Genomic DNA, 13,392 nt, shown 5'->3' with positions numbered 1-13,392 from the left:
GTCCAGAACATTTCCTTGTAAGAAAAACAAAAAATGTAAGCAAAACCATTGCCTTCATCCGTCCAGAGAGGAAGTCATCATTTCGTTCCACTTAGCAGTCTGAGAAGTCCAGGGGGGCTGTAAAAATTCATCAGTTGGAGAAGAGCCAGAGACAGGCAAACTTTCCACTTTTTTTTAAAGTTTTTTTTTTTGATATGGACCATTTTAAAAGTCTTTATTGAATTTGGTACAATGTTGCTTCTGTTTTTTATGTTTTGCTTTTTGGCCTCAAGGCATGTGGGATCTTAGCTCTCCGACCAGGGATCGAACCTGCACCCCCTGCATTGGAAGGCGGAGTCTTACCCACTGGACTGCCAGGGAAGTTCCGGCACTTTTTTTTAAAGTACATTTTTCATCAAAATATAAAATACATACAGCAAAGTGCACAAACCTTAAGTGAACAGCTCAATGAATTTCCACAAAGTGCACACACCTGTGTAACCAGCACCCAGACCAAGAAACAGAACCTGACCGGCCCCCTAATGTGCCTTATTTCGGTCACTACCTCTCGCACACCAAGGTGAACGGGTATCCTGGCTTCTTTTACTGTGGAGATGTCTTGGCTCCTTCTGAATTTTAAATAGAATCTTATGGCATAGACTTTTAAAGGTCTGGATTTTTTCACTCAACAGTGTGTCTGTAAAATCCATGCAGGGATGGTAAGGGGCTTACTTGGGAGCCTTTTGCAAATTGGTGGTGGAGCTGGGTGGACCTGGGGCTCCTAGATCTTCAGACACATCCTTTTACTTTGAGGTCTTTGAGTTAAGGGCAAGTCATGACCTGTAATTCTAGTCCTTAGCTGATTTGTTAATCCCTAAATGGGTCCCTTTCAGACACTGCAAAGGTGGATTCCAGCAACCTCACCAGAAAGAGGTCATTGAAAGCAGTCAGTGAATCCAGTTTCCATACCATCCCAACTATTAGATTTCCCTGACCTCTGAAGCAGAGTCTCCTCCCTCCTATGCCCCGTCCAAATCTGACCCAGCTTTTACGGAGCTGGCCAAGGACTCCTCCAGGAAGCCTTCCTAGATCCCACCTGTGCACTGGACAGATTCCTTCTCTGAGCTTCTCGGAGAGAGAACAAGAGCATGTGCCGGCTGTGTGGGTGAGCACCGGCCTGACAAACCCAGCCCCACCTTCCCATATATAAAACGAGGGGCGCCTCCGAGGAGAGCGGCCCAGCCATGCCCTGCACTCCGAGCGTCCCAGCCCACAGGTGTCTGAAGGAAATGCACTGCGATGCTGTGTGCCAGGGCGGGCACGCAGCCATGTGTCTCTTGTGATTAATGGATGGCATTTGCAGATATAACCACGGAGTCATCGTGAAACGGGGCACCCCTGGTGTGACAACTCTGATCTCTTTACCAGAACATTCATTTTGAAGTAGTCCATGAGTCATGGACATGAGGGTGGTTCAGTTGTTCTCTGTCAGAATCTCTCCACCAAGCCCTGTGCAGGGAGGTTGATATATTTCTTTTGTGTTTGTGTTTCTTGCCGTTTTCATTTCTTCTCTGTCTCTGACCAGCAGTGCTCCCATCCCCCTTAGCTTGGCTCCCTGGAAGCTGAATCTCCCTCTTTTCAAGGTCCCTAAATATTATTGATTCCTATTCTTTACTACCTTTGCACTTCCCTCCTGTGGCTTCTTGGCTTTTCACCCAAATTGGGTGGCCCCAAGACGTCTTCTTCAACGGTAAGAGTGGAGACTTTGGAGGAACACAAGGAATATGAGTGTCTGGATGCAGGAGGCTCTTGCAAAGGGCAGGTAGCATCATCATTACACGGAATTTCTAGACCCAGTTCTGCCTTTGGGCAAAGGTCAGGACCATCTTCATCTTCATAGTCAAGATGACACTGACTGGGTCTCGACAAATGACCCAGAGGACTTGGTCTGACAAATAATCGTGGTAACAACAGACAGGACCCCGTGAGCATAGGAAAACTGGCATAGGATAGCCTGGTCTGTGCATGTATGTGTGTGTGTGGTGTGTCTGTGCGTGCCTGCCCACGCATGCACTGGGCTGGAACTGCATTCCTAGAAGGTGAAGTATGGGTGAGCAGGGGGATGGGATGGTAGGACTGAGGCTGGTGAGTTGGCAGGGACCAGCTCATTCATCCAATTAATTCACTTAACATTATTGCAAGCTGACTTGCCTGAGAACCAGGCACTGTAAAGGGTGCTGTGAATACAAGAGTAGACAAAACAGACAAAAATCTCCATCTTCACAGAGTTTACAATCTAGGAAGCAGAGACAGACAACACATTCAGTAAATGAGGCGTGTGTTAGCAGGTAGCGGCCCTGAGTCTGAGTCCCACTACTGCCATTTACTGGCTGCAGAGGTCAACGATACCCCCTCGTCGGGTCTGACGTAGGTTCGTTCTGACTCATAGAGAAGGCCCAGCACAGCACTTGGCAGGACGTCCTGAATGGCGGTGACATTTGCTAGGTGATAGTGGTGGCAGCGACATTCAGAATTGTTGTTTCCTTACCACACTTTGGTGTCAGGAGCCAAGAGGACCATTTCCTGCTTCTTGGGTTTCAGAAGGCATCCAGGTCTTCCACACCGAGTTACCTTTTGAAAAAAGCCGTGTTCCCTTCCCCCAAGTGTGTAATTTTTTTCAAACTTCACTTCAAAATATAAACTATTCTTTCAGATATTTTTCATAGAAACTAAGTAATTTTTTAACTCTAATTTTTTTATTGTGGTAAAATATACATAACATAAAAATGACCATTTCCACCATTTTTATGTGTACAGCTCAGGGGCATTAAGTACATTCACACTGTTGTGCAACAATCACCACCATCCATCTCCAGAACTTGTTCATCTTCCTAAACTGAAACTCCATACAAATTAAACAATGAATCCCCTTTCCCCTCTGCCCGTCCCCGCCGCCCCTGGCAACCACCTTTCTACCTCCGTCTCTGTGAATTTGACTCTTCTAGGAACCTTACATAAGTGGAATCATACAGTATTTGTCCTTTTGTGTCTGGCTTAATTCACTTAGCACAATGTCTTCAAGGTTCATCTGTGCTGTAGCACGTGTCAGAATTCTAGAGCGTGCATTTAAAAGGCTAAAATTTGAAGTGCTGGGCTAATGGGGCTCTGAGTCTGAAAGGGTAAATGACTCTGACAGATGACAGGCTGGAGGAAGCAAGAAGGTCGTGGCTGATGGCAGCTCTAAAATGCCAACCTGTGCCAGTCTGACAGAGACTTGTCCCCGGTACCGCCTTTCAGGAGGTCAGAAGGGAGGATTTGTCCCCAGGGTCTTGCAAGTGGAACCCAGAGCCGACCTGGGTGTATCTTTCAGTATCAAGGACCTATGAACTGTCCTCCCTAAGGGGGTCATGCCCCAAGGGTTTCCCATGAACTTTAGGAGGCAGACACCATGGCCTGAAGCTTGTCCCAGAATAGAGCTAAACCCAAAGTCTTTGCAGAGACAGAGCTCAGCGCCCGGGGAAGCCATGCCAGCCTTTGTCCGCCAAACAGCCGTGCAAAGAGGTCCCGACGCAGCAGGCAGCTTCCCCCACTTTATGTTACATCAGGTTAGCGTGCCCATCCTTGGCCCAGAGAATCCAGGTGCCGCGGCCCAGCAGCGGTTAGATGGAAACACGTGGGCTGTTCTCGGGAGGCCCGGGCGGCGTCCCAGCTCTGCAGCCACCCACCCGCCCGGCTCCAGGGGCAGGATTACGCCCATTGGTTCAAGGCGCTGGACCACGCTGCTCAGATGCTTTGGGATTTTAGAAAATCAGCAGCTGAGGCCCCCGTTTACTTCCTTTGAGGTGGCCCATGGCTCCAGCGAGTTAGAGGGTGGCAGCAATAATGAACGCCAGCAAGAACACGGCCATGCACTTGACCGGCTCAAGTTCAGGTCACTCTCCTTGGGGTGAGAGGACAATGGTGGCAATCATGAAGCCCGGAGTACCGCTAGGACCAGCAGCTGTGCCCGACATATCACAAGCTCTGTCACCTTTACTTCTCCCGACTACCCCGGGAAGCACATGTGGCTATTGTGCCCCCGGACAGAAAAGGAGATGGAGGCTTGGGGAGGCTGGGTCACGTGGCTGACGGCCAGCTGGCCCAGGACTGGAACCTGGTCTGTCTGACTCCAGGGCCCAAGCTCAGGGACCCCAAGCATGGTTGGACGATGCATGAGCTGACTTGTGACCTGTCCAAATCAGCCACCATCAGTGCCACTTCCTGTGATCCAAAGGGGTCATAAAGTCCAATCACCTGTCTCAGCAAAGCTCATTTAGAATCTTCTCTGGGAGGAGGTCTGTCTGGAGAGGTCCTGGCTGATGGTCGTCTGGCTGAGCGCCTCTCATAGGGAGACTCAGGGGCCTTGGGTCCCTCCTACTCTCCCAGCATCCTTCCCACAAAGCTGTGGAGTTGGCGCCTGGGGGCTTTTGAGCTGGAGGGGAAATCTGTCCTCTAGATGGTCCTTTCCCTCCTGGGCTGAAACTGTATTAACCTGTAGCTCCAGCAAGTTCTCTCTCCTCAGGGGCCACTCCGGGCTGTGGGAGCCCTTGCCGAGGGTCCAGGCTCGTTCCCCAGAGCACGCAGCTGGGCTGGGGGTTCTGCACCACCTCAGCCCCTTCTTTCTTCCTTGACGCCTGCGCCCGCCATGATGCCACCTAGCTGATCCTTCCATTAAATGGTGAGAGAGAGGCAGGGAAGGAGGAGGCATTCACGTCTGGGAAAGGAGTCTAGTGAGCGTTATTTGTCCAGCTAAGAGGTCCATGTTTCTCAGGGCACTGGCACGGCCCACACTAGCCCAGCTCCACCTGCCCTGGGTAATGGAGGACTGGTTCCAGGATCAATAGCCCTGCACTCCTGGAAGTATCAACCCTCCTTTATTTACGCCTGGTCCGTCCACCCCCAGAGACAGGTCCCCAGTGGATTCTAATAAATAATCATTGAATTTGAATTCGCTCATTTGTCTTCGTGCCCCTCTCCCCTCTCACAACACCTCAGCATCCTTAAACTTCTCTCCTGGGGCCACTGCCATGAGGAGGAGTTGGGGAGTCCCAGGAGTCCCCAGATCTTGTGAGAACGAATGGTCCCCAGGCAGGTTGGTGGGCACCCCCAGCAGAGGCGGGACACGGGGCCAATGGAGTGTTCAGTCTGGCTGGGACAGGGTGTGATTTGGACATCACTCTTGATTCATGGAAAAATATTCTACAAGTGCCCTTGGCCGGTCTCATACAGGATCTGACTTGAGGGAATGACTGTGATTTCAAAGTCATTGGAAAAATTATCCCCCGTCGTCCCCATTTGTCAAAAGTGACCATTTTATGAGCAAGTTGTTTCAAAACAAGAGTGGATGTGTGCCTTGTGTACATGTCTTCTCAAGGGGAGTCTGATTTCAACCCAGCCCTGACCTCAGCCACGTGTGGAAATTAACCAGAGTTTAGTATTAGCACTGTCCAGAACTGATCCTGGAACCAGCTGCTAAAACGAGTTACCCACTCATCCGACCTTTCTTTCTTCTTGATTCTACTAGAAAGTGCTTTTGAAGTGCCTAAACTGGCCACTTACTCGAAGGGCAGCATGTGTAGAGGGGGAATCAGAAACCCTGGGTTCAAGTCCTGGCTGAGCCGTTGTCTTTTCATCTGTAAAATGGAGCCGATGATACTTGTCCTGTCTGCCCCTTGAGAGGTTTGTGAGACTCAAGGGAGAAAACGTATCCTGAAATCCTCTGTACAGTTATGCGTTCCCATCATCATTTAATGAGTATTTGTCGGGCACCTACTACGTGGTAGATGCAAGGGGAATATAACCCTTTGTCTCATTACAACCTCGGGGGGCAGCCGCCCTCTGCTTCCACACTCCCCACCCATCCAGAGAGAACCAGGCGCCATCTACCCCTGGCTGGTGAAACCGCTAGTCTCTGACATGACTTTCATGAGCCCCAGCCAATTCCAGAAAGGAGTGTTCTGAAGGCCTTTTATTTCTCTTTGCACCTCTGCTAAGCTTCCCCAAGAAGTGTTGCTTTCTGGACCGGGATGTGGGACAGAACTGGATACCGCTCTTCCTTTGCCTGCGTCTGCACGGTATCACCAAAGGTAAGCCCCAGCCCGTGGGAGTGCATCCAGGGGAGGCTGTTGGGGACCTGCCACACCCCTCAGCCACTCCTGAGGAAGCCCCACCAGACATTTCCAAAGGAATCAGCTGAGATCTGGCTTTGTCATTTCCAAGGTGTGTGACTTTAGGAAAGTCAGTTAGCTGCCCGGTCTCAGTTTCCTTGTCTGTAAAATGGGGATAATCAGAGCTTCTGTAAAACATGATGATGGATGGAAGGGGCTTACCGATTATGAAAGTGTACTCAGCGCCCAGGGCTGCGTGTTGCCATCTAACCGCGTGCCCTGCCTCTTAGAGTGGCGTCCCCTCTGGGTTGCTCGCTTGCTCGGCAGTTTGGGAGAAAACTGTGGGTCTGTGCTCCAGGCTTGAGTTTCCTCATGCTCTGGGCCCAGAACAAGGCAGTTGTGACTTGGAAAGAGAGGGAACTCTTGGGGAGTGTGTTTGGGGCAGCCCAGGTGGCCACCAGTGAGAACTTTGCATCTGAAAGGATATTTGAGAACTTTTTCAAAGCCATTTCCAGTTATCCAGATAGAATGAGTAGCTCCAAAACCCACAAATGGTTGATGGAGCCCAGATAGTTTGTCCAAATTGCTTCTAGACACTCCAAAGACACTGTTTATCAGATCTCAACCGTCCCTCCTTGGGCAGGATTGTGGCCGGGGGCTGTGGACCCTTTGGGGGAAAGGGCCGTGGGACGTCCCGCTTGGGTTCCACACATCTAACGATTCCTGGGGCCCGGGAATGCCCGCCAGTCCTCAGCTCCCAACTTCCTCCTTTTTCCCTCCATAAATGAGATTTTTGCAGTTCTCTTGTGAATAAATCCATAAGAATGTTCCCCTTGTGCTTCTTCCCAGGCAAGGATCTGGAGGAGCTACGGCACATTAACTTCTTCCCTGAATCCTGGCTGGTCCGGGTTATAGCCAACCATTATCATGCGGTGAGTCGCCAGCTCAGCAAGGAAACAGTTATCGAAATTTAGTGCCTTTGTTTTTTCTGGAGATGTGTTTTGCATTCGAAACCTCTGGGCCTCTGAGGTCGGGAAGTATCTGGATCCTTCCCCAGGGGAAGTGGGAAGAGCCAAGCCTGGAGGGGAGGAGAGAGGAGGCCCCTCCTTGGAGCCCAGGTGTTTAGAACATCTGCCCTGTTGACCCGGAGAGTTGGGGACAATTGGCCACACGGCCCTCCAAACCGAGTCCCCTCACAGATACAAATGTCATGTGCTCATTATTGAAAATTTTCAAAATTCAGAGAAACTGAAAGAAGACACATACTCTCAGACCCATCACCCCAAAACAACCATTGCTTACATCTCATTGCATTTTATTGCCTTCAGGTCTTTTTTAAAAAAATACACTTAATGAAATGTGCTTCTTATCACCATTTTTACTGGCTGCAAACTCTTCCACCAAGAGGATAGGCTACAAACAATGCTACTTGGCCTTTCCTTTATTGTAGAAAAGTCATGGTGTTTCTAATTGCTAATATAAGTAGACTGCATGGTGAATGCATTTGCACGTAATGGTTTATTTTACTATACTTAGAATTATTTTCTTATAGGAGAATCTGAAGAGTAGAAAATACTGGCCCCAAAAGGAATGTGCACTTTTGTTCTTGATACATATTGGCAAAATTTGGACCAAATGACTCCTTCCCCAGCGATAAATGAGGTGCCTTTCTTTGAACAAGCTCAGCAACACAGAGCACTTTCCTTTCAGATCACTTGTGTCAATTGTGAAGTGAACAATGGCATCTCATTTTTTAATATGCATTCCCTTTGTTACTGGTAAATATGAATATTTTTCCATGTGGCATTTCCCCTTTTGTGAATTGTCTGTGCAAACTGTTGTGCTTCTTATGTGTTTCCAATCATGCATTTTCAGAGATGAAGTGGGGCAGTGTTTGAGTTCTGAAGATTTATGAGTCACTGGTTAAAATTAAATTCAGCTCAACAAATACCTATTGTAATGTGCAAAGCACAGGGCTCAGTGCCCTGTACGCAGTAGATAACCACTCCATGGAACCGTGCTTCTCTGGGACATAACTCAAAATCGTGTTCTAACAGAGCAGAGGATGGAAGGGGCAACAGAGAGAGGAGGGACAGTCTCGGGGCTGGGGCTGGACACCTCAGGAAGTCCCCCACCTCCCTTTTCATGTCCTTCTGGCCCTGCGCACCTCCTTCCCTTTGCCCCCCTGCCACCAATGTCATCCTCCTGAAATTTGCTCCCTCCCCGACCCCGCCCTCACGTGGAGACTGCACTATGGGGCCATACTTGCTCTTGACTTTATAGCTACGAATATTCTCTGCCTTGTGATCGGGCTCCTGATGTACACATTTTATTTCTCAAGTAAGAAAAAAATGCTGGGGCATTTTTCTTGTTCTCATCTTTGCGTCTTCTGAAAGCATTGAGCATGGTACCTGGCTAGTAGGTTTTCAGTAAATGCTGTGGCCTGGATTCATGGGTGAATGGAGGCTCCAGAGACAGAACTCTTTCGAGCACGATGGGGGTTGTAGGGATCAATGTAGTGGAGATGATGTTGGGGGATCAGGCTGCTGGTAAGTGGTGTGTGTTTTCCTTTCAGCTGGAGAATGGGGGCGACATGGCCCACGTGAAAGATCTTACCACCCAGGGGGTGAGATTCGGGCTGCTCTTTAACCAGGTACTGACCGCTGGGCCCGAGCCAGGGGAAGAACCATCCTGTCCCGTGCTTGGTTAGAGACCTTTGTGCCAGGGCCATGCTCACTTCCTCCCTGTGGTAGGAAGGCCGGGGCAGAAGAGGAGATCACAGGGGTCTCTCCTGCACACTTGCCACCCCCTTAGAAGTAAAATGCACAAGACGGGGCCCTGGGACAGGCCATTCGGTCCCTTGATGGGCACATCTACGACTCCCATGAGGGTGACCAACTGTCCCAGCTTTCCAGGGTTGGAGGTGTTTCCTGGGGATGCAGGACCTTTCTGTTCTAAAACCAGGAAAGGCCTGGGCAACCTGAGATGAGTTGGTCATCCTCTTCCCCACAAACACGGTGAGCTGCCAACTGCTCAAGAAGAGATTCCACTCTGAGCCCACAGTTAAGGTTGCAAGGGCGACTATTCTGAGCAGCTCTTTAGACGGAGCCCAGAATCAAAGCGGCAATGAGTTAGGGAGCTCGGCTGCAAAGCCTCTGGGCGCTCAGTCACCAGGGGAGCCTGAGCGGCTGGTGCCTGCCCTCTGTCTTGGACTCCCTCGATAGGTACAATTCTTCAAGAAATGGCTGCAATCCTCCAACATCACTAAAGCCACCCCAGTAGTGATCTCAAAAGAATTCGTGTTTTACGGGCTTGGGGCCCTGAGTCTATCATCAGAGACTCCCCTCTGGGTCAGGCCTGGATGGGCTGTGCTTGCAGGGACCTGCCCAAGTGGACAGATTGCAGACCGCAGTGGCCAGGACACCCTGCAATACCGTGGGCATGGCGGGTCTCTTAGGCCCATCAGATTGGAGCAAAATGCTTTGTTTCAAAGGTCTGCAGACCACGGGTCATCTAAGAATATGCCTAACTCATTCTTCTCCCCACTAAGGGGCATGCAGAGCAAACAGTATTGCCACTGAGTGCCAACCTGTAAGGATTTGTAAAGTCACTACAGTTTGTCTTTTCTTTTGTTTCCTAGGCTAACGTTGCTGTTGTGTTTTAAATCACAAATTAGTCACTTTAGTAGTTGTAGCTAGAATTGGTTTTGCTATGTCTTCTTGCCTTTGAATACTTTGAAGATGTTTACCCCGTCACTTTGTTGCTTATCTTTCCCCATTTAGGAGTATACAACACATTCAAAAGTGATTGCCATATATGGATTCTTCTTTGAGATAAAGGGAATCAAACATGATACTACTTCATATAGTTTTCATATGCAGGTAAGAAGGACAGAGCACAGGAGAGATATGTCTCTGAAACAGCCTTTGAGATTCAGAATCAATTCATATTGAATTAATAATAATTGATTAAACATTAATTACTAATTCATTTGTAATGTGTTGTAAGCCTGGTGCTAATCATGCTCATGGTCATGATGTCATTTGATTTTTGCACCAACATTGTGAGGTTGCTGCTATTAACCCATTCAATAGATGAGGATCTCAAAACGGAGTGTCTTCATGTTTGTATGGCCTCTACTGGTAAGGCCAAGGTTAAATGATAGTCCTCTGGAACCACATGTGGGGCTTAATTCATTTTCAGTTTGTACATGCTGGGGGATGCTTTACAGATGGCCATTCTTCTGTGGAAGTAACACGTAGCGCCCATAAAGGCAGAGGCAATGGTTTTCTCTAGGGGGGCAAAGCAGAGGCTGTGAACAGGACGCTGGAAGAGTCAGGAAGGTGGATACCTTCATCTCTTATTTTTTTTTTTTTTTTTTTATTTTCTTTTTTTTGATTTTTCAACTTCATTAGTGATCAAAGAAATGCAAATTAAAACAAAGATACAATTCATCCATCAAACCAGCAACATTTTTATAAACACTCAATAGAAAGAATATAATGCAACAAATACTCAAGCTCCTGGATGGAATAAACTTAATAAAGTATTAAAAAGTAGTTTGGCAGTATGTGTCAAGAGCCTTAAAGTGTTCATACCCTTCCTCATAATAGCAAAAACTAAAAACAGCCTAAAGGGCCAGGAGTAGGGAAGTTATTTTATAGTTAGATACCTTCATCTCCATGCTCCTGCTGGACTTTCAGGAGAGGCAGGAGAGCTGGGTTTCAGAGTAGAGGCTGAATTCAAACTACCTGGTGAGCCGTTTGATCTTGGTGAGCCCAGGAACCTCCCTGAGTCCACTTTCTGACCTTTAAGATGGACAAGGTAATAAGACCTACCTTCCTAGGTTGCTGTGAGTATTAAATGTGTTAAATAGTGCAAAGGGCTTGGAACAGGGCCCTGATGATGATGACGATAATGACAACTATGATGGTAGACCCCTACCTTCCACTTAGGGTTTCATTATAAGTCTCAAAAACTTTAAGCTCCTTGAGAAACCGTATCTTTAATATTACCATATCTTTTTATTGCCACTGCCAATCACAGTACAGGAACGTAGGGGTGGTATGTTTGTATTATGAGTGGATAAATGAATGAATGCATGAATGGGAAACCTGGGGTTTCATCCAGCTTGGCCACTACCTCTTTATGTGTCCTTGAGCGAGTCACATCTCTTCTTTGGGCCAGTCCTTGGTCTTCAGTGACTCACGCATTTCCCTACATAATGGATTTTACTGGGTGGAAGAGATGAATTATGTAACAACAGGAGTCAAAGTGCTCATGTGAATACTATGTTGGTTTTTTACACTCTGGCAAAGCGATGTGAAGACCTTCCAATTCAATATAGATTGACTTCACGGCGTTCTCCTGAGTTGGCCAAACCCCAGTCCGTCGGCCAGTGGTTTGCTCATGGTGAGGGTTCAAATGCCAACCGATTCAGCAGCAGCTGCATGCAGGAAGTGGGGCCATGGGGAAACGCTTCTGCCCTGTACACATCAGACAGGAGGGCCGATGCACCAGGGACCAGGTTTTGCTAACTCCGGGTCACCCTGGTTTCAGTTCCACCTAAGGTGGGTCACCCTCCTTGCAGAGAATAAGGCACACCGACTTGGAATTTGCCTCCTCCGTCTATGAGCACAGCCCCATCAGCCTGAGAGCAGAGCGCTTGGTGACGTACGAGATCAGAGCCCAGACCCTGGTGGACGGCAAGTGGCAAGAGTTCACGACGAACCAGATCAAGCAAAAGTTTGGGTTGGTCAAGTCGTCCTGCAAAAGCCACGTGAGTGCTTACCTTTTCTTTTCTCTTTGATTGCTCTTTTGCTCATTCTCCCCTCCACACTTTTTTGGGGATCACTGATTTTATAGCTCCAGTGATCTACGGGGGGAAATTTGCTCAGTTTCTTAAGGATTTTCACAGCTCCAAATAATGCTAAAGAAAAACCTTGTAGGATGAAATCTGGGCATACTGAAAACGATAAGCCAAACCAGACTGCCTGATTTGGGTCACACCAGGATCATTTTCTAAATATCAAAGGGGACTTTTAGCGGGAGGTGGAGTGTCTGGTGGAGCGTATTTGCTGCCAACACCTCCTTTCTTGCCGGGACATCACCTTCCACCAAAATCCATGGCCCAGCCCACCCGCCCCTGGCTCGTCCAAGGAGAACTGAGGTCATCTGCCTCAGTGGGCCACCGCAGCATCCCGGTGGATTTAGTACCTGGCTTGGCTCCTGACGGCTGCAATGCAGAAATTGCTAGAGAGCCTGTCTGCAGTGCTGGGAGGAGCTCTTTGGGCTGTGAATTTAAGCCCTCGCTGCCCTGCAGGAAATGGGACTTGACCTTAAACCAGTGAGTAATTCTCAGTCCTGGCTGCACATCAGAATCACCTGGCCCTTTGCAAACTCCCCAGGCCTGAGAGCCACCCAGATAAGACCAGATATTCCGTGGTGGGACCCAGGCATCAGTATTTTTTAAAGCTCCTCTAGCTATTCTCTATGATGTTAGAAATCAGAATAGCAATTTCCTTGTGGAGGTGGGAGTGGGGGAGGCTGGGATATTGACCAGGGGGGGATAGGAAGGAGATTTCAGAGGTACCTGAAATGTTCTTTATCATGATCAGGGTGGTGGTCACACAGGAGTGCTTACTTGTGAAAATCCATCAAGCTGTATCCTTAAGATTGGGGCACTTTATTGTATTTAAGTTATACTTAATTTTTTTAAGGTTTATTTTAAAAACCTTCCCTACATGATTCTTAGTGTACATCCAGAGTTGAGAACCAGCATCTTATACAATTGCTAGGCCTTCCTCTTTCCCCTTCTAGAGGATGATTGCGTTTATCCTGAAAGTCCCGTTTGCTTTGTTTTGTTTCGTCTTTTAGGCCTTGAAAATCCAAACCGTGGGCATCCCAATCTATGTAAGTTTTTCATTTGTCTTCTCATTATCTTAACAGTTTTCAGAAGAATCTATGGGATTTTTTTTCTTCCACTGGTCCATGTAAAAGGAAATAAAACGACATGAAAGGGACTGCTCAAGTATTCAGCTGACTCTCCGAGTTAGTAATGGTCTCAGAACTTTGGCCCACTGTCTTGGTCTGTTGGGCTGCTATAAGAAAACACCACAGACTGGGGGGCTTATAAACAACAGAAATTTGTTACTCACAGTTCTGGAGGCTGGAAGTCCAAGATCAAGATGCCAGCAGATTCCACATGGTGTCTGATGAGAACCTGCTTTCTGGGTCATAGACGGCTTCTTCTCGCTGTGCCCTCACA

The 13,392-nt window shown here is 48.2% G+C and overlaps 1 protein-coding gene across 1 annotated transcript in view; it reads left to right on the top strand.

Annotated features, from left to right (window-relative positions):
• The window catches only part of BTBD16 (BTB domain containing 16), a 43,142-nt gene extending 29,995 nt beyond the window's left edge, over positions 1-13,147 (top strand). Inside the window, exons 9-14 of the mRNA XM_082424791.1 lie at positions 6,013-6,104; positions 6,975-7,057; positions 8,701-8,778; positions 9,908-10,006; positions 11,716-11,904; positions 13,002-13,147. Coding sequence (XP_082280917.1) covers positions 6,013-6,104; positions 6,975-7,057; positions 8,701-8,778; positions 9,908-10,006; positions 11,716-11,904; positions 13,002-13,070 — 610 coding nt within the window. The 3' untranslated portion in view covers positions 13,071-13,147. The remainder of the gene's footprint in view (positions 1-6,012; positions 6,105-6,974; positions 7,058-8,700; positions 8,779-9,907; positions 10,007-11,715; positions 11,905-13,001) is intronic.
• The last annotated feature ends 245 nt before the right edge of the window (positions 13,148-13,392 follow it).

Source organism: Balaenoptera physalus, assembly GCF_965194825.1.
Source record: "Balaenoptera physalus genome assembly, chromosome: 14".
NCBI classification, from domain to species: Eukaryota; Metazoa; Chordata; class Mammalia; order Artiodactyla; family Balaenopteridae; genus Balaenoptera; species Balaenoptera physalus.
The sequence above is the reverse complement of the archived record's forward strand: the minus strand, read 5'-3'. Positions and strand labels throughout refer to the sequence as shown.